A 21,704-nucleotide genomic window follows, 5' to 3' on the forward strand; every position below is an offset into this window, starting at 1 on the left:
AACTTAAAATATCGAAAAATATACAGCGCGCGAATTTTAAATGAGAACTTCCGAAAACCTTTCGGTCACAATGTATTTCATCGATAAACGTATTTCAGTGTTATAGCCATTAAATGTTTCTGTTTTAATGCAGTAAAATAATCATTTAAAATAACCCCAAAAATACTCTAATGGATATTCATTAAATTCATATGTTCATTTATGATTAACCATCAAGGTTATAGTTATTGAGATGTGTGGTAGTTTGCTATATCTTGTTGAATCCATCCATTTATTTTCCAAATTGAAATAATCTAAATCAATCACAAAAAATCAATAACCAGCTTTCATTAGAATTCTACACTTATGGTAACAACGATACTATTGTCGTTTAAAAATGTACTACCCAATTACATCAAACATTAAACCTCGGGGCAATAATCATACGAAGCTGGTAGTTTTTCTGGTTGTAACCATGTTCAATAAGTGCACAAGGATTTCTTTTACTACAAATGTGACAATTTTGTCAGAATTTGAACTTACTTAAAGGTGGTAGAGCTTATCACAAAAAAAGATTTTTCCATGAATTAAGAGGTACGGGCTTTTGGTTTGAGTTCTTAGATCAACTGAATATTATTACACGCTTAGAAATTTAAATTTTTGTGAAAAATAATCTATGTGCTACTATGAAAATATTCAACTTCTTGGCAACAGCGTCTTTAATAACTTATTCTCCAAATTCATCCAAATTTTAGTTGACTACTTCTATATTTTCAGTAGTACGTTTTCATACATAACAGATTAGGTGCTCAACATCACAAATACCACCGTTCGATTATAACTTTTCAATTACTTTACATCGTTTCTATAGGACGCTTCTGTTGACCAATAATTTCTTGAAAATTTGCGAAATGTAGTCCGAATTTTTCAATTACATTACAAATAGTAGGCACTGTAGGACACTTCTGAAGATCATTAATGGATTCATTGAGTCTGAGTGGATTCATTGTTTTTGCAGTAAATTTAAATAATTTCCATGCGCTGTGTGACCTACACGGTACATCAAATTATTGAGTTGTATTAAATACTGAGTAAAGATGGTCGATGAATACACGAATATTAATGTTTTTGTCTTCTTCGGACTGAAACGATGTTATTGTTATGACTAGTAACATTTTCTTTATTAGAACGTTTTAAATATTCTGTTATTTTTCAAAGCCTATGTTCGTGATCCTTAATTGTAAGATGGATATGGATGTTTAAATAATTTTTTTATTTTAAATATTTTGTTATTTTTTGAAACCTATCTTCGTGATCCTGAGTAGTAGAATATACATGTTCAAATAACTTGATGGCCATCTTCTTTTTTAGTTCCAGTAATCGATTTTTCAAGATGTGAAATATTTTGTGAAGCAGATTTTTTATAAGCTGCACTTTTGGAATCAAAGTTATTGTCATATATTTTATGCAAAATTGATAAATAGATTAATGTGTAATAATTTAAAATTCTTTTTTTTGCTTATAAATTATATTAACATTGTCACGTTGTTTAATGTTGCTCTATTTACTAATTTAGTTGACCTTTCTCCTAGTATACAACATATGTCAAATTTTACAATATATTTCTTCACTAATTCAGGGTCATTTTAAATTAAAATCCTAGAAGGCCATTTTGATAATCATTTATATTCATTGGGAACTCATGGAATTACTTATTAAAGAACTTTTTAAACTCCATACTTCCGTACCATTAAAATGTTTATATTTAATATCATTCCACACAACTTCCAATTTAATTCAGTAGTCAATTTCAATTTTCAAATATCATAACATATAATATAAAATTTTATTCCCACCAAAAATGTAAAAATGATTAAAACTGTACTATGCCTTTATCTGCCTCTGTATTTAATTAAATATTGTGTTAAACAGTTTCTCATATCTTAATGAGAATAGAACAACGCAAATTTGCTTAAATTTTTTAATTGATAGCACATCTGCGCCTAGATTTTCTGTTATGTCTAAAAATCATTTCCGTCAACGTCATCGTCATCATCATCATCAACATCAACAAAATTAACATCAACACATTTGCCACCGCCATTCAAGTCAATACATTAAATGAAAGAGATTCTTTAAATAGAGGGTGTTGCCTTATAAATGCCGCCAACAAAAGCCGGTACTGTAGATTCTTTATTTCTACAATTTTACGACAAAGCCATTATCGTTTTATGTTTTAATACTTTTCTATTAAAATTTCAGTTTGAATTTTGAAAAACTGCCAAAATTATAAATTATCTATAAAAACTACATACAAATTTGTTTTTGTAGTGCTTTTGTTTTATTGGAATTGGCGTACTTGGTTGGATAATTTGCGTGTTGCCATATGCAAACGATGTGGAATATTTATGGCAACATTAAATTTCTAATACGTAGAGAATATTTTCTTTGCACATAAAATGATATAAAATATACAGGGTATTTCCTAATTAAGTGATATAAATTCAGGAAGTGATTCTTTGGTTCGAGAAACGAAAAAAAATCGTACTGAAGGGAGGAGAAAATCCGTTTTTAATATTAGCCGAGTTATAGGGTATCGAAGAAAATCATACCAAACAAAGAACCTTCATTCAAAAAACCTTCAGAACATGATTAAGAACACTCTGTTATTTATATATAAAAAAATTATTCAATCTGAATATTTATTGAGGGTTGTAATTAAAGTTTAATTGATGTAGGTCTCATCATATTAATATTTAATATGCTATTACTTTAAATATATAATAAAATGTTTAATTGAAAATAAAAAATAAACAAAATTATTGTGCAATTATATGTAATGATTTTTGTAATTAATGTTATCGATTGAAGTTTATAATTAAAAAATAATTTATTTTATTTTATAAAGTAATTTCTAAATATTTAAATTTTAAAATTTAATTAGGTATGTTTTTTTTTACATTTTGTTTTATTACAAATAATTCCCTTTTTTGACAATATGTAATATTTTATATAAACAAAAACTTCACTTCAGTATTGTATCTGAAGTATAGGGGGGCACTATATATCTAAAGATCTAAAAAAAAATTTTATAATTTTTTTTTCTTCTATTAAGTTAATAAATACAACATAAATTTAATAAGAGAATGAAGTCTTTTTCTTCCACTCTAATGATTATATGCTTGTAACGTAGTTTGCTATTATACAATATAAATATGTATTTTATACATTAGTCAAGCAAGACTTAGCAAATTGCATAAATTTTTTTTTTTACTTTTTATTTGAAATTCACTCTTTTTTAAATTTACATTTAATATATTCGAAACAATAACTTTATTAAATAAATATTAAGTTTGGAACAAATTTTATTTTTAAACTCTTCAATGTATTTTAAATAGATCAGTGCTGAGAACTGCATAAATTTCTAAAATGGTTCAATACTCTATACCATTGGTTCAGTTTAAAAGCTAGTTCGTCGAAGCAGCACTCAGTAGCTCTCAGGGTAAGAGTAGCTCATTAAGGACGATATCTTTGCAATACTGCCAAACATATTACATAACCTTCCTTTTCATCAATTCCTATTTTACCATGGGGTGTGGAGTTTCAAACTATCGATTTTTGATCTATGATTATATTTATTACACATTTCCTGTATGATTCACTTTTCATCAGTGTTAACTTTCACTCAACATGATTGTGTGTGGTCCACTCCAAAAATGATCCGTTTCGAACAGTTCCGATTCGCAAATGACAACATCGATACCGTTGCGACAACATCGATTTTTTTTTTTAATCTTCAGTTCCTTGAATATATCGTGATGTCTTACATGCTTTCATGCTCTTTGAACCCAATTTAATATTTAAATGTGTTTTTCGAATTTAGAAATATGCTTCTTAATTAAGTTTTCAGAATGAAATTCGAGGTTACCATTTCCTGGCAGTTTATTAGGATAAGATACGCTTACCACAAACGCTACAAATTTTTCACTGTCCAACAGTATACAACTATCGTAGTAACATTTTAATTTATAGATTATATTTTTCTATAATTCACTGACATTTGCTTTACAATAACTTTCAATACGACTTAGTAAACTTAATAAAATAGTCACCAATAATCAGTTATTCAGTCAAATGTGAAACGCTTAAAAAATGCTATATCCAAGGGAACTGAAATATGCCGATCACTTTTTAACTAACCTAATATAATCAACTATAAAAAAGTAAATTCAAAGTAATGCTACAGTAAGTATCCAAGTTTTCAGTAAGCAATTCTTTTAGGTATCTTATTTTTGTACATATTCATTATATAAGAAATAATCTCTTTTTCGCAAGCATTCATTAAGACTAATTTTTTTATAATAATTTATTTTAATTAATGTAATTTAAAAAAAAATGTTAATACTTTATATATATTGTTTTTATCAAATCCCAACATGTCTGAGTAACTTTAAACCCGAATATATTTTGATGATTTCGCATTTAGAAATTCTTACCAACATAGATCACAGAAGGTATAAAAACTTAGATAATATTGAAAATAGTTATATTCGCTTGAAAAATAAATACCCGTATATATAAATAAATATTGTAGATAAATAATGCAGCCTTATTGAACCCACACACATACCCATATAAATGATTAATTACTGCATTCCTGCTAGTCACAGTGGACATGTATTGAATATAATATTGTTAAAAATACAACATAGGTCTTATTATGTAAACACAACTAATTAAATTGAAAAAAAAAAGAAACATTTAGACCGTACAGAAACTAGATGACATTTCAGTATATAAACTAAAGATATATAAAGATATTAATACAATAAAAACTACACGGTTTAGATGTACTGTTTTTAACCACCGACTACAAATGTTTGTGAAAATAGAGAGAAATAAATATCGGGATATACTTCTGTTGTCGGTGATTGATGGACGACCAATATATTCGCGTACATTTTCCGAATAGGAAATAATTTGCTGTTTGATATAGAATGAGTTTTTATTTAGTAGAAAACTTGAAAGTCACCACTGTGCAACCATAAATTTTGCAGTTTAAAGATATGTATGCACTTTTTGATAGCTTTTTCCTTTCTGATATGAACGAACTTTAGCAAAAAAAAGAGTGATTATGAATGAAATATGAATTAAAATATTTTATATTAATTTCATATGATAACTGTAATAATTATTGTAGTTATTATTGTTTTAATTATTACTCTTAGTGTTATGCTTTGGTATCGGTGGTGATATTGGACAACATATGCCTCAGACTCATTAGTTCCAAATCATTTCAAAATGTTTAAAAATTTATTTATTAATTTTTAAGTAAGTTTACATAATCACATCGCGTCGTTATTAATTTTATTTTATAAAGCTACATTATTCTACAGTAGTAACTTGATTTTCTAACGATCATGAAAATCAAGATCCATGATAGTTTCGACGTTGTCGCATTTATTGAATTATATTTTACATATAATACTAAAGGGCAAATATAAAAAGACGTACAATATGCACATCTGTTTAGATCTTAGTTTATTAGATTTTTTACAAAGTACTCCAAACTTTATTAATAAACAAAAAACACGCATCTTTAACAATCCAAATCAAACTTTATTCGGTTCAAGCTGTTCGTGATTTTTCATGGAATCTGGACGGCATGATTGGTACATTTTACGTTTTAACTATCTTTCTACTGAGTACCATATCATTACTAACTACAGCACCAGTGAGGTTATCATAGATACAGTATACTTCGTTTAGTGCGGTAAAGACCCAATAAGATCATTACTCGATCGCGGATTGAGATTATATGCCAACATTAATTTAATTTAATACCTTTTGTCAGCAGTATAAAATCAAGGGTAATTTCTTATTTAATTTTATTTAATCTAAGAAAATACTAGCAGCATTGAGGCGCGAACCGAAAATATCACAATTATTGTAACAAAAATTTTAGGTATTCTAGATACTGAGTACATATTAAAAAATATTTATGTCTAAAGTAAAGAGTATATGTTAGAATCGAGTTACAACTGTATTTCATTTAAATATATTCAATATCTCTGATTATTCACACATATTAATGTACATATTTATATTCATGATTTACTATTTAATACCACGCTTCCGTCTCTTCCCTCACCACTCATTAAGGTTGTAAACAAAATTTAGTTTTTATTGTATAAACTTTCGCTCGCCATCAATGAAATGAACATTTAATTATTATAAACATTATCTGCATAAACATTTTACGCAAAATACAATGATTCATATAAAGTTAAGCAGTTTTATACTCTGAATATGGTAATCTCGTATCAGACTGGAGGTCTCACCGTAATTATGAGTAATTCTTTATAAACAAGACAAGAAAAAACCAACCAAACTTATGTGTACGATTATTTATTTATTTTACCTCTATACAAATTTGTTTAAATAAAAGTTGAAAAAAATTGCATGTACATATATATGTATATATTTGCATATTATTGCAAAGATATCAGAAATAAGCATATGATACAGTAATTCGTACAAAAGTTAATAAATTTGAAAATAATTCTTAAAATTAATTGCTCTGATTGTTAGGTAATGGTTCTTTCCCCCATATATTAACCAAATTTCAAAAGAATTTTGAATAGATTTCTTATATTATAACTGAGTCATTATAAATACTATATATATGTTTACAATATTTTGTTTTGAATTAATTAAAAAAAACTCAATACAATAAAAAGTATCACCAAAAAAGTTTTAAGTGAAACTGGATACCAATAGACAAATTGACCCATAGCCGTGGTCTGTCTGTATATTGAAATCTAACATAAGTTATAAGAGATAGAAGAAAATAAAATGTTTAACTAAAAATATATAGATTGAATAATCATCTAACAAAGTTAGGAATCCAATCTTACTCAGACTGCAGATACTGTAGAGAAGAGAGAGAAACCGCATAACATGTGCTAGGGGAGTGCCCTAGCCTTGGAGAAATACTCTAATCCAACTAAATGACACAATAGATCTTTTAAGTCGCAGTGTACTATCCCTTTTCCATCATATTAATAATAAGTAATCACTTTATAATAAAAAAAAAATATATATATATGTTACCTATATTTGTCTTTGAGCCTTAAATGTCCATTACATTTATTATTACATTCCATTATTAAGGGCTTAGAAATTATACAATCAGTTTCTAACCATTTCTTTTCTTGACCTGACCAGTTGTGTCAATTCGTAAAACAACTTGTTAGTCTCTGTCCGAACATGAATTAAGTTGGTACTTAGTTCTAAGTAGGGTCTTGTGGTCTAAGTTGAGGCCAGAAGTTTCTCAAGATGTTACGAAGACTTATATCTCTGAAGAATTACAGTTTTGTTTACTTTCTGTTTGCGACAAACAATGTTTAAAATCTGTAACAGTAATATTTACATATTTTTAGATTTCGATATGTTCTAAAAGAACTAGTGTGCAGAAGACTACAGTCAGGCCAGCTTTAAAGCAGTTCTCTCCGTCGGATGGAGAGAACAAAAAATATCATCTATATTCCATTTTTAAGTGATGCGACATTATATTGATATTATAGTTACAGAAGCTGGAATATAAATGATCCTTATTATAATTAGATCACCTATTAGATCATATATTAAATGCAGTAATAGATTTTATTTTCGTCTTACGACACACTTTCCCTATTTTTATTGTATCTCTTAATATTAATAATATTTAATAAATTAACTTTATATTGATGTTTTTTTTTAACCTAAAGTACATCATATGAATCTAAATGGGTCATGCAAATAAAAACTTATAGTAATACATTAAGACCGAAAAGTTTTCGGAAATTCTCATTTAAAATTCGCGCGCTGTATATTTTTCGATATTTTAAGTTTATGTAGTTTGGCAGCAATTAAGGAATTAATATAACAAAAATGAGCGCGATCTGTAGACAGTTGTTTACGGCAGTGTTGAACCAGTTACCTCAGTAGTCGTTGCGAAAAAAACAATGGAAAAATATTGACAAAGAGTTTGCATCAATTTTGTGTTTCGAACGAAATTTCGTGTGAGAACTTCGAATGCTACAAAAGGCTTATGGGGAATCAGTTTTTCGAAACTCAGTTTATAGTGGTACAAAGCTTTCAGGACGGTCGTATGACCGTCGAAGACATTTCGAAGCACTACTGAGAACTGGTTTCAACATGCCGTAAACGAACTGTCTGACAGATCGCGCTCATTTTTGGCATAGTAATTAAGACAGTGCTGCCAAACTACATAAACTTAAAATATCGAAAAATATACAGCGCGCGAATTTTAAATGAGAATTTCCGAAAACTTTTCAGTCTTAATGTATAATAATTTAGCAATATTATTCAATAATTATTGATGTAAATGGAATTATTCATACTGTTTTTTTTTTGCCAGCGAATTTTTAACTAATGACTTCTGATGTTTTTCCAAAGCATCATTAACTACGTTCTGAACAACAGTAAAAACTTATAATTGATTGATGAACTTCTTCCGAAGCTGATGAAGTAATTTCTTTAAATTCAATTCTTTTCAATGCCTTGTATCTTATGTTGTACTTTACATGACGTAAGCTCATACTGTTAATATTGAAAAAGCTATTTTCGTTACTTAATACACTTTTTCTGGTTCACTAAAGCAATAAATTCTTTATCTATATATACTTTATTGATTTTGAGATAAAATTCCAAAAATTAACGTTAAATTTTTATTAGTTATCTGCAATTCTTGTAGCAACGAAAGAATTTTATGTGGCATTTAATTATAGAGTGTGTAATACGAGTATATATGATTCAATTATATGTAGAGTATTTGGTGTTATCGTCTTAAGAAAAGATAATTGTTTTCAATAAAAGGCATAAGACATAAGACATTTAAATGAAATGTATTATGTTAAGTACTTTTTTATTGAGATATTTTAATTATACTATACTTAAGGGCTTTTGATATTGGTTCTGTTTTTTTTTTAACATCCACTCCTGATTAAAACTGTTTATTGAGATTAATTATTTTTATAAAGTAGGATAGATTATAGTATTTAAATCAATATTGAAATAAATGTTTTACAATTAGCCTCATAAACTATATGAGATTTAAATAAAATGAGATCTGATATATTATCATATCGGATAGCTTTTTAAGATATATTGATTTTATTTATAAGTAAAAGATGTTTTAGGCAGTTTTGGTGTACCGCTTTTTTTACTATAATCTTATTTTAGAATTTACGTTAAAAGCGTTGCAGTGTATTTACTGCAAAATGGTGAATTTTCATCTCAATGTTGGACTGTCTTAAGGCTCAGTTAGACGGTAGGTAACGTAAGAAATTAATTCAAAGCGAAATGCACAACCCACTAAACTTGTGTGTTTGATAGAAACGAAATAAACAAAGTACACCATTTTTGTTTATTTCGTTCTTATCAAATACGCAGGTTTGGTTGGTTGTACATTTTGCTTCGAATTAAATTCTTACGTTACCTACCGTCTAACTGAGCTCTTTGCTGTCTGCTTAGTAGAATAAATTATGCTCTCTAAATTACAACCGGGTTTCTAGTCATTATTCTGTATTGGAAAAATATTTAGTGATTTTGAAATTAAAACCGCTGCCGTTAGGCTAAAGCCAGAGTTACAGTTTATTGCCTTTCATCCGTCTATGTTTTGATACAGAACAGTTTCTAATACGTTGGTAGCAGTTATTATATATAGTTAATGTGTTAATGCTTCACTTAACTAGTATAACATCGAGAGGAAGATTTAAAAGGATATAGCTTAATGAAAGATAATGATTGAAAACAATATGAAAAAAATTAATGTATTAAACTATAGACCAATAATCGATGTTCGATATGTCTGCGAATAAAACTTTGACCCACTCGGGTCATTTTTTATTTATTCATTTATTAGTTTATTTATTTGATATATAAAAAATAAAAAACCAAAAAAAGTTAAGAATTTTGAAATTTACTATATTATTATATTTGAAATTTACTATATTAATTGTTTATTTGAATTTCTCTATTGCAGAGCGCAAAAACTTGAACAACAAATGCGCGATCCCTTCAGTATTTGTAATGTAGATTGTTTGCTGGATACTGTAACAGCCTTAGTTCATGATTGCGATCATGAGTCCCTTAAACGTCTTAAAAACATAGAGCAATATGCAGCAAAATGTAAGTGTATATTTATATAGATATATCTATTTAATTCAGATATATACATAACCTTCAAAAATTTTTCAGATAAACCGCTAGCAAAGCAAATTTGCCAAATGCGCATGAATGTTGATGATTTTGATTTTATCAAAGTTATTGGAGCAGGTGCATTTGGTATGGTGCAACTCGTGCGACACAAATCTTCCCGACAAGTATATGCCATGAAACGACTTTCAAAATTTGAAATGATGAAACGACCAGATTCAGCATTTTTTTGGGAAGAACGACACATAATGGCACATGCCAATTCTGAATGGATTGTACAATTACATTTCGCATTCCAGGACTCCAAGTACTTATATATGGTGATGGATTATATGCCAGGAGGTGATATTGTATCTCTAATGGAACAATATGATATACCAGAGAAATGGTCGATATTTTACACAATGGAAGTAGTACTTGCCTTAGATACAATACATAATATGGGTTTTGTACATCGTGATGTAAAACCGGACAATATGTTACTTGATCGTTTTGGGCATTTAAAACTGGCTGATTTTGGTACATGTATGCGTATGGGACCAAATGGTTTTGTTGTGTCCTGTAATGCTGTAGGAACACCTGATTATATTAGTCCAGAAGTATTACAATCCCAGAGCGGTGATAATGAGTATGGTAGAGAGTGTGATTGGTGGTCGGTGGGTATATTTCTCTATGAAATGCTTGTTGGTGATACACCTTTTTATGCTGACTCACTTGTTGGTACTTATGGCAAAATTATGGATCATAAAAATTCGCTCAGTTTTCCTGCAGAATTTGAAATAAGTGAAAGTGCAAAATCTCTTATACGTGCCTTTCTAACTGATCGCACACAGCGTTTGGGTCGTGAGGGAATTGATGAAATTAAAGCACATCCATTCTTTCTAAACGATACATGGACTTTTGAAAATATAAGAGAAAGTGTACCTCCAGTTGTTCCTGAACTTTCATCTGACGATGATACTCGTAACTTCGAGGATATAGAGAGAGATGAAACACCTGAGGAAGTGTTTCCAATACCGAAAACTTTTGATGGAAACCATCTGCCATTTATTGGGTTCACATATACAGGTATATAATATATATAAATTAAATTATAATTAAGAAATTTAGTTATTTAATTTGATTACATTATTTATATGTTAACAAATTGTGTTTGCATATTTTAGGTGATTATCAACTACTGTCAAATGATTCTGTGGACGGTGAAAATAAAGGTCTTATAAATAATATAACAAATCATAATCATCGTCACCGATCTTCTAACTCAAGTGAAATTAAAAGACTTGAATCACTTTTGGAACGTGAGCGGAATCATTCAGAAACTCTCGAAACACAAGACAAACAGTTGCGACAGCAATTGGAAATATTAACAAAACGTGAGTCCGAGCTTCAATGTATAGCTTCAGAATATGAGAAGGATCTAGCAATGGGGCAACACAACTACAAAGTTGCTCTGCAAAAAGTTGAGCAAGAAATAGAGCAGCGTAAAAAGACTGAAGCCCTTCTTGTAGAAACACAACGTAATTTAGATAATGAGCAGAAAATCAGAACACGTGAAATGAACAATAATCAGCATCACAATGAAAAAATTGTAATGCTAGAGAAGCAACTTAAAGAGATGGAAGATAATTTCAAGAATGAGACAGAAAATTCGCAAAAGCTAAAAAAGCACGCGGGTGAATTGGGTTTAGTACAACAAGAACTGGAAGGTAAAATCGCTCAACTTCAGGGCATGTTGGCATCTCTTCAAGCGCAAAAGGAACTATTACAGCAGGAAATTATCGAGTTACAAACATTATTAGCGCAAGAGAAAAATGCACGTTCGCAATTAAAGGAATTGCACAAGGAAGCTGAAAATAAATTGTCAACACTTTCAAATGATTTGGATAGGGCAGTAACACGTGAACAACAAGCGCATGATGATAATCGAATATTGTCAGAGAAGATCTCCGATTTGGAAAAAGCGAACGCTAGTCTGGATTTTGAAATGAAAGCTGCACAAGGACGATATCAGCAAGAAGTTAAAGCACATCAAGAAACAGAAAAATCTCGAGTACTTAGCCGTGAGGAAGCAAATTTGCAAGAGGTTAATATGAAATAAATATATAATTAATTTTGATTGCGTATGTTCAGTATAGTTTCATTATAAAATAATATAAAAAAAGTAATTTTATTAAAATTATTTTAAATATATTTCACACTTAAAATATATTTTACTTGTGACGTTAGTAAAGTGTGTTAATATGTTAATATGTGACTCAGCATTTCGAATTTGATAGGGTTCAATACTTGTTACTTGCAGTCCAAACTTATATATGGGACATTACGTCGGTCAATGTTTCTAAAGATTACAAATGATGGGTATTTGAGACGATTCGAAGCAGCTATATAGTCAGACAATAACTTTCATTTACAATTTATTTTTGAACTTGAATTTTTTTACTATTAACTCCTTTTCTATTAAAAATAGATGTATTTTAAAGAGAAAAAAATTCTAATTATATATATTTTATAATAATTGTATTAAACAAAAATGCTTTCTATAACTATCAATGAACAATGGTCTTTGTTATATTACTAACAAATAAAATATTTTTGAAACTAAATTTATTATTTGCATTATAGGTGAAAGCATTGCAAACTAAGTTAAATGAAGAAAAATCTGCGCGTATAAAATCAGATCAAAATTCACAGGAAAAGGAGCGGCAGCTTAATATGCTCTCTGTGGAATATAGGCAAATTCAGCAAAGGTTACAAAAACTCGAAGGTGAATGCCGACAAGAGACTGAAAAAGTTTTTGCATTGCAATCACAATTGGATCAGGAACATAGCAAGAAAAATACATTACTTTCTGAATTGAGTTTACAGAGTTCTGAAGTGGCCCATCTGAAATCACGTGAGAACCAACTTCAAAAAGAAATCGCTTCTTTACGTGAAACTAAGAAAAAATATGAGGAAGATATAGCACAATTAAAAGCTTCATATAATAAGGAAATACTACAAAAACGCGAGTTGCAGGATCAATTAGAAGCAGAACAATATTTTTCACGTCTTTATAAGACACAAGCAAATGAACATCGAGAAGAAATTGATGAACGTTGTCGGGAAATTCAAGATCTTAAAGAAGAACGAGTATCATTGAAACATCAAGTGCAGGTAGCTGTTGCTCGTGCAGACTCTGAAGCACTGGCGCGTTCAATTGCTGAAGAAACTGTAGCTGATTTAGAGAAGGAAAGAACTATTAAAGAGTTAGAACTAAAAGATTTTATTACAAAACATCGTAATGAAATCACAGCCAAAGAAAATGCATTAACTGCATCCAAGGATAGTGAAGCAGATACTGTGAGGAAATTAAATATGAAGAATTCAGAGTTTGATGAACTGTCGCAACAAAGCAAGAAACAACATGAGGAATTATCACAATTGATAAATAGTAAAGATGAAGAAATGAATAAATTAAAAGAGAAATTGAAGAGTGAAATGTTATTGAAACAAGTGGCTGTAAATAAACTGGCAGAGGTAATGAATCGTCGCGACACTGATTTACAAAGTGAGTTTTATATTATTTTTGGTTATTATTACTATTATCTATGGGAAATTTTTCATTTATATTTACAGAACAAAAAGGTAAAGCTCGTTCAAGTGCAGAACTGCGTAAAAAGGAGAAAGAAATGCGTCGCATGCAACAAGAATTATCTCAGGAGCGTGAAAAATATAATCAATTGTTACTTAAATCTCAAGACTTACAAACACAGGTTCTGGAGGATAGTCAAGTAAGTTTCTTAAATTGACAAAATTAACAGAATTACAATTCAAAATGTTCTTTTTATGTATTATGTAAAAGAACAACATATGTATTAAATTAACTTGTTAATAAATTATTTTACATTATTATTAAATTATTTTATTTTCAGATAAAACAAAAATTACAAATGGAAATCGATTGTAAAGCGGCTGAAATTGAACAATTGCAATCTAAACTTAATGAAACTGCCTCATTGTCCTCAGCGGATAACGATCCTGAAGATAACCAGGTAAGAATTCATCTAATAAAAATGTTTATAATCATTTGTACATCATTCATTAACATAAAACATTAAATGTTAGACTAAAAAATAAAAATAAATTCCAATTTATAATTTCATTGTATAACTTAGAACTCATCTCTGCTCTCACTCACGCAGGATAATGTGTTCGAAGGTTGGTTAAGTGTGCCTAACAAACGTAACATACGTCGACATGGCTGGAAGCGGCAGTTTGTAATTGTATCATCTCGCAGTATCATTTTTTATAATTCAGAAATTGATAAACAGAATACAAATGATCCTTTACTTATAATCGATTTGAGGTTTGTTATTTTTGTTGTATTTTTTATTTATAGTTCAATGTATATTAATATTATTTTTTTTTCATATTTTAGCAAAGTATTCCATGTACGTTCGGTTACACAAGGTGATGTTATTCGCGCTGATGCCAAAGAAATACCACGAATTTTTCAATTGCTATATGCTGGTGAAGGAGAAGCACGTCGACCAGACGAGCAGAATCAATTAGATATTAGTATAATTCGAGGAACTGGCGCTGATGAAAGACCAGATACCATTATACATAAGGGTATGATTTATTACTCTTGAGCATATTTTCATATTTTGTTGAGTTGCAGCTATTCAAAGCTTCAAACGTTTTGATGTTCAAATATTCTTGTGCTCTAGCACAGCTAATCACTTGAAAATATTTCAACACCGTATTGTATTCAAGCATTTGCTTTTATACATAGTAATTATAATACGAAACAAATATAAAGTGAAACATAAAATAGATGTGATATACAAGTATCTTCATTCAAAAGATAGTCTGCGTTCAACAAGTTATCCGTTAGGGAAATTATTATTGCTTAAATATATATTATATTAATTGTAACTATCGCAAATATCAAATTATTTTTATGTATTAAATATTTTTATTTAATACAAAAATGATTTAAAATTAAACTAAATTTATTTATATTTTTAGGTCACGAATTCGTACATATAAATTATCACATGCCCACAGCTTGCGAGGTTTGTCCAAAACCACTTTGGCATATGTTTAAGCCGCCGGCGGCCTATGAATGTAAAAGGTACAACAATAGGAATATATTTAAATCTTTATTTTTTATATTAACCACTAAAAATTTCAGGTGCCGTAATAAAATACATAAGGAGCATGTTGATAATAATGATCCCTTAGCCCCATGTAAATTGCATCATGATCCTCATAGTGCCAGAGAAATGTTGCTTTTAGCTTCAACACCAGAGGAACAAAACGCTTGGGTGACTCGATTGTCAAAGCGTATCCAAAAATCTGGATATAAAGCTAATTCATCAAATAATAATAGTAGTGGTGATGGTAGTAAAATATCACCAAGGTGAGATAAAAAATATCTCTAATTACTGTATTTATCTACCATATGTGTTTGTCACTAAAATGCATGCACCTAACTTTGTCTAAAAATATTTTCAATCTAAACTTTTATTAATTTTCTTAATTTTATTTTTCTTTTTAACAAATTTTCTTTCATGCTTACTGCAAATCAAATTTTTTAAATTAATGAAATCACCAAATCTGGACCCGGTAAATTGCAAAAAATTATAATAATGTTTAAATTATTGCTCAAATCATCATGTATCGTACGCTTGTAACCCCTCTCATAATAATCATCAAATCGTTCAAAATGTGTAACTTTGTACTATGCTGCCAAATTTTCCTACTACTACTAAATAAACTGTATCTAATATGGAAAAATTCAGTCAATCAACGCGTTCCGCTTATAAGCCATTTGCAGTCAATGTACAAAGATCAGCTACTCTGCCAGCAAATTCATCATTGAAACAGTGATTTTTTACTGTGTAGAAAATTAATTTTTTTATTTCTAACTTAGGCTTTTAAAAAATCCGTATAATGTATTAAGTTTTTTTTTTATCTAACATTGGATAATAATACTACTACAAATGTATTTATATATACACTATACTTCCGATATATTTTTAAGCAATTTATTTACTATATTGTTATATATTTTATAAAAAAAAAACACAAAATATATATTATAATGTTGTATTTCAAACACATTGTTATTTTTATTTATATAGTTATTCTCTTCTAAATTTATTTTTTATTTAAAATTCTATATAATGTATATTTAAATTTAATTTTAATAATTAATATTGTATATTTTATGTTTTTTTTTTATTACAATTATTTTTATATATATTTTATTTATATGAAAAATTTAATTTTTTGTTTTAAGTCATAATGAAAATATATTATTAAACAAAAGTAAGATAAATAGAATTCTTTTGCTTTTGCCAAAACTCAATTGAGAGCCAAATTTTTTTCTAATATTAATGAGCTGAATATTATTTACTAATAATGTTTATAATTAAATTCTGATATTATCATAGCTCTGAAAGCGATTTATTGTATATATATGAAATTATTAATTTTATTTTTAAATTATAATTTTTATTAATATTAAAAATAAATAAGTTTATGCATATCATTATAAGTTAAAATTAAAATTATTAGTTTTGTATTAAATATTTTAATTTATTTTCCTTGTAATTCTTTTTAAATACTAATAAAAAAATGTTTGTATTTAATTTTTTGTTACAAAAAGTTTAATTTGATTCTATCAATTAAAAAAATATTAGAAACCGATTATATTATTTTATTCAAATTGAAGCATCTTTTTGTATTCAATTTTTTTTTATAAAAATTTGATTTTAATAATATCAATTTAAAAAATATAAATGACGATTATATTTCATTTAAATGATAGACTTGCTTAACAAAAAATATTACAATATATATAAACGATTTGAAAAGATTAATAAATATATATATATAAAAAGTTTCTCATTCAGAGCAAGAATAACATTGATTACATGACTTCGCTTAGTTTTATACTTTATTAATTATATATTTCAGCATAATTTTTTTATAATTTTTTTTTTTTATAATATGCTTTATAATTGAAAAAAATTGCTGTTATAACTTTTTTTTATATAGGTAAAAACATAATTTGTGTAGTATAATAAATTGTTCTAAACTAAGAGCACAATTTCTCCAAGTTAATAAATACTATTATATGAAATAGTACTAACTTGTGTAACTAATAATTCCATTAAATATATTAACTAATTATATAAATCATATACGCGTATATTGTGTAAAATTAACATTAATCTTAAAATTATTTAAGCAGAAGCAATGTGGTTAACATTAAGGATATACAAGACATGTATTCCAAAGTACATTTTTGTTTATACTTATAATTTTGATTACTTTTAATAATTTTTTTAAATTTAGTTATGTACATTTTATAAATACATTTGGCTTGTACTGTATTTGTTTATTTTATTTTAATTTTTGTTATTAAGATACAAAAGATATATATCCAGATCCTTAGATCAAACGAAATAAATATTTTATAAGCATAAATCCATTAAAAGCTTTGTTTCAATTTTTATTTTTTAAATATTTCTTTTACTTTAATATTATATTAATATTGTTAATAATATTTAGTTTAATTATTATGAACTAATTTAATTATTATGAATTTTTTTTATTAAGTTTTATTTAATTTCATTTATATTTTTGTTCTTCTAATTCTACTTTTTTTCAATTTTTAAGATTTGTCTTTCTTTATAAATTTTTAATTTAATACATGTTTAATTTTCTTATAAATTTGATTTTTGATTTAAATAATTTTTAATTTAATAATATAAAACAAATAAATAAATATTTTAATGTGTTTAATTTTATTTTTCTTTCTGTTTGTTTTTCTTATTTATATTTCCTTGTAATTTTTTATTATATTAATTTTTGAAATTACGAAAACGATTCCACTATAAATCTATCTAGATATAACTACCATATAGTAAACATTTTATAACTATATACATAATCAAAGAATATAAAAGTGAACACCTGACAAAATAATAATTATAATTAAAGTAATAAATAACAACACTTTAAAGAAATTATACCTTTTTTATGTATTTATTACTTCTTTATATATAGATATATATATATATGTATATATATATATATATGGTATATATATGTATAACGTTTTTTAGTATTATTGCTTTAATGTTTATAGCTTTGAGTAAAGTATATCAATATTTGACAATAGCATATCATTTTAAAATTTTGCTGCTTTTTCTTTAAAATGTGTTTAAGAAGATATTTTCTAAATTGAATACAAAAAATATTTATGAAATTTACTTACAGCCGGCTTAAACTACAACTACAAAAACAACACTCAGTAAACAACAACAATTAAGATTATCAAATCGTTTATTAAATAGTTTTATAAAACGTTTTCGAGCTGCACGTGTTTGAAAAAATAATATTGCCATTTCATATATAGTATATAAGATACAAGAAACGATGAATTATTCAATATGTAAAACAACATCTGCAATTACATATCGATATAAAACCAAGAGTAATGAAATCCAATAAAATACTATTATAGAAAATAATAAGGTACACATTCCTCCAACAAATAATTAATTAAAAAATGTAAGGAATATAAAAAGCAATATAAAATAATCGAAACTGTAATAGAATTTTTTTAGTAATTTAATAAAGCAATTAATAAAAAAATGGTCATAGGTGCCTTTGTAAATATAAAAATATATATTAGGGATCATTAAAATTTGTGAATATTTTATTCTTTAATTTAAATTATAAAAATTTATACATATATAAGTAGCTTTATATACAATTCTATATATTATATACAAATACATAATCATATTTAAAAAAAAAATCAATTTTGTATTACACATTTTTATATATAATTTTTTAATAAATAAAATTAACAATTGTACAAAATATGCAAATAATTGACGTTTGATTTTTAATTTTAACAAAGGAAAGAGTTTCAAGAGGTAATTTCATAAAGTCGTTACTGGTCAATTAAACCAGTTTATCCTCTTCAGTTCTTACTATATCTGTATGATTATTAAATAATATTAACTCACAACATCTTTCTCCACCTACCGTCATCCATATGTAAGACTGTTACCTCTAAATATATAAATAAGAGATTTTGGGTAGCTAAACTCTTCGAAGGAGATGATTTTATATAGCTAGATATTGTTCTAACAAGTGCAAGCTTAACAAGATAAAACAGGAAACGGAGTTGCAAATTAGTATTTGCTTAAAGTAAATCAACCAATCACCAGTGAATTAACCAATTTTTTATGATGTCGTATATAGAAAAAGTTTCTGTCAAAAGTAATATGTGAATGTGTGAAACTTATCGCCACTTACCGATTGGACCTAAGGCGCACGAGTCTTTCAACTGCACACCATATCTCCATAGACCTTTGCTGCTTAAGATCTGGCAAATACATCATTGATTAAATATTCACAATGGGTCAAAATATTAAGCACCAGAAATTACGACAGCCTTGATATTCAAGTGCCAAGAATCTAATTATATCCAAAAGACATTAAAACTAGTTTCCTCACCATTTTTTTAAACGAAAAGAATTTAATTGTATTTAAGAAGTCTTTAAAATATTATGAGTAATGTACGGAAGATACTATATATAAATTTTTTCCGTTCTTTTCAAAATGACAAGAACCTAAATATTACCGGAAAACGTTTAAAGTATTAAGCGAAGGACAATAATTTAACTTTTATTGAAAGATCCTTAATATATTAAGAGAGACATTACAGTGGCCACATTGCAAAATATCAAAATTTTAATTTGATATATCTTATATCTAATGAATTTAAATAATTATTGTAAATATTTCTGTAAAATAAACAAATTTTGGGTAACAATGTAGTATATTTTCACAAGCAAAAATAATTTTTTAGATATCATAATTATTTATATATTTTTGTTGATGAAATAATCAATATATATATATTTTTGTCGTTATTGAATAAAATATAAAATTTATTGTTGGCAAAATTGACTTATGCATAAATTAAAGCAATTTGTAAAACTTTTATCTAATTTAATCAGTTCAAATCAAGAGTTAAAAAAGAAAATAAATTTAATATTTACAATTTTAAATTTTTGAACTCATACGTAGTTTTTGTTAGTTTTATTAATTAATTTATTATGTTATGCTAATTAATTGCTAATTTCATACTTTTTTATTTGAATATTTTATATGTCAATGTCAAATTGCAAAAGAACTTTTTATTGAAATGAAATTTCATTTATTGTCTATGGAACTCGCTATAGACTAAGCAGATCGTAGTGTCTATGGAAAGATACAAAAAATTTGAGCATGTATCCCTTTTCAGTACTATTTATATATAAATCAAAAAGTTATTTTTCGGTTTCGAAGAGGCAAAATAAACAACATCTTATGGATGTTTTGTAAAATGTAAATAAATCCATTCTATATATTTATTGTCAATATCCTTAGTTGCTTTCTTTTTGTTACTCAAATTTTTAACTACTCAAAATTTCACTAAAATACCTCATGGTATTATTGCAATCAATTTTAATTTTTTTAAATTTATTTTTAGTAAGATTATAAAATCTACACTATTGATATTTTCATCGATATCATGGGATATCGATTTAATTAGATTCATGCAGTTATTCAATTGTAATGGAAAAAATATAGAAGATTACTTTTACAGTTTTTCGGTTTTTAAAATGAAAACTCCTTTTAAAATAATTTTTTGGGTGCGGGCCTGATGAGATCTATGATACCTTAAGTATTACATATTTAAAAATCTTGTTTCATACGGTTTCCATTAATTTAATGACATTGACTTCAGTCGAAATTTTTAGTCCAAAATTTTTTTGGACCTTTTTGTTTTCTCGTTCTGTGTTTTTCATAGTGTTATAAATAAACAAAATATAAAATAGTGCAAAGTTGCATTTATAAAAAAAATTAATTGGAAATATCCACAATAAAGTTGGGTCGTCAAGAATGTACCAGTTTTTGAACATGAGTACCAAACGAAAAAAAAAAAAAAATGTACCAATTTTGGTACTAAAGTACCATAAGTGGCAACCGTGCCTTTAACACTATTTTGTATAATTTTTTCAAAAGCTTGAATTCAGATTTGCAAACGTGCTCTATTAATGGTAAATATCTACGAGAACTAACAACGACAAAGATCGTTGTCCACGCAATTTATTCTTGACGTTCAGGAACAAGAAGAAGTCATTAGGTGTCAAATCAAAACTGTACGACGGATGATCCATCAATTCGATTTTTGAAGGTTCTCACGGGTAAATGATTGTGAAATATTTTATATATGCTGGTTGAACTAATGCCTAGGGTTCCACCTCAACCTCATGTCACAGTATGTCGCATAAGTATCAGTTTTTGCACAGCATCAATGTTCTCTGGCACAACAACGGATTTTGGACGATATTCACAAATTTCGTTAATGATCAAACTGCGGCCTTGATTAAAATCATTGTATTAGCGTTTCACAGTGGCAAAAGATGGAGCTTCATCGCTAA

The 21,704-nt window shown here is 27.2% G+C and overlaps 1 protein-coding gene across 7 annotated transcripts in view; it reads left to right on the forward strand.

Annotated features, from left to right (window-relative positions):
- Positions 1-16,214, forward strand: part of LOC119670248 (rho-associated protein kinase 1) — a 27,611-nt gene extending 11,397 nt beyond the window's left edge. For 5 of the 7 annotated variants that reach the window (XM_038080430.1, XM_038080432.1, XM_038080431.1 and 2 more), the window contains 11 exons: positions 10,028-10,173; positions 10,243-11,268; positions 11,367-12,286; positions 12,826-13,750; positions 13,819-13,973; positions 14,115-14,234; positions 14,358-14,548; positions 14,621-14,814; positions 15,214-15,319; positions 15,380-15,607; positions 15,990-16,214. In XM_038080430.1, the coding sequence (XP_037936358.1) occupies positions 10,028-10,173; positions 10,243-11,268; positions 11,367-12,286; positions 12,826-13,750; positions 13,819-13,973; positions 14,115-14,234; positions 14,358-14,548; positions 14,621-14,814; positions 15,214-15,319; positions 15,380-15,607; positions 15,990-16,077 (4,099 nt within the window). In that variant the 3' untranslated portion in view covers positions 16,078-16,214. Of the gene's footprint in view, positions 1-4,085; positions 4,225-10,027; positions 10,174-10,242; positions 11,269-11,366; positions 12,287-12,825; positions 13,751-13,818; positions 13,974-14,114; positions 14,235-14,357; positions 14,549-14,620; positions 14,815-15,213; positions 15,320-15,379; positions 15,608-15,989 lie in introns of those variants that run through there. The other 2 variants (XM_038080435.1, XM_038080434.1) reach the window with 2 other exon arrangements.
- Positions 16,215-21,704: the final 5,490 nt, after the last annotated feature.

This window comes from Teleopsis dalmanni, chromosome 1 (assembly GCF_002237135.1).
Source record: "Teleopsis dalmanni isolate 2A chromosome 1, ASM223713v2, whole genome shotgun sequence".
Classification (NCBI taxonomy): Eukaryota; Metazoa; Arthropoda; class Insecta; order Diptera; family Diopsidae; genus Teleopsis; species Teleopsis dalmanni.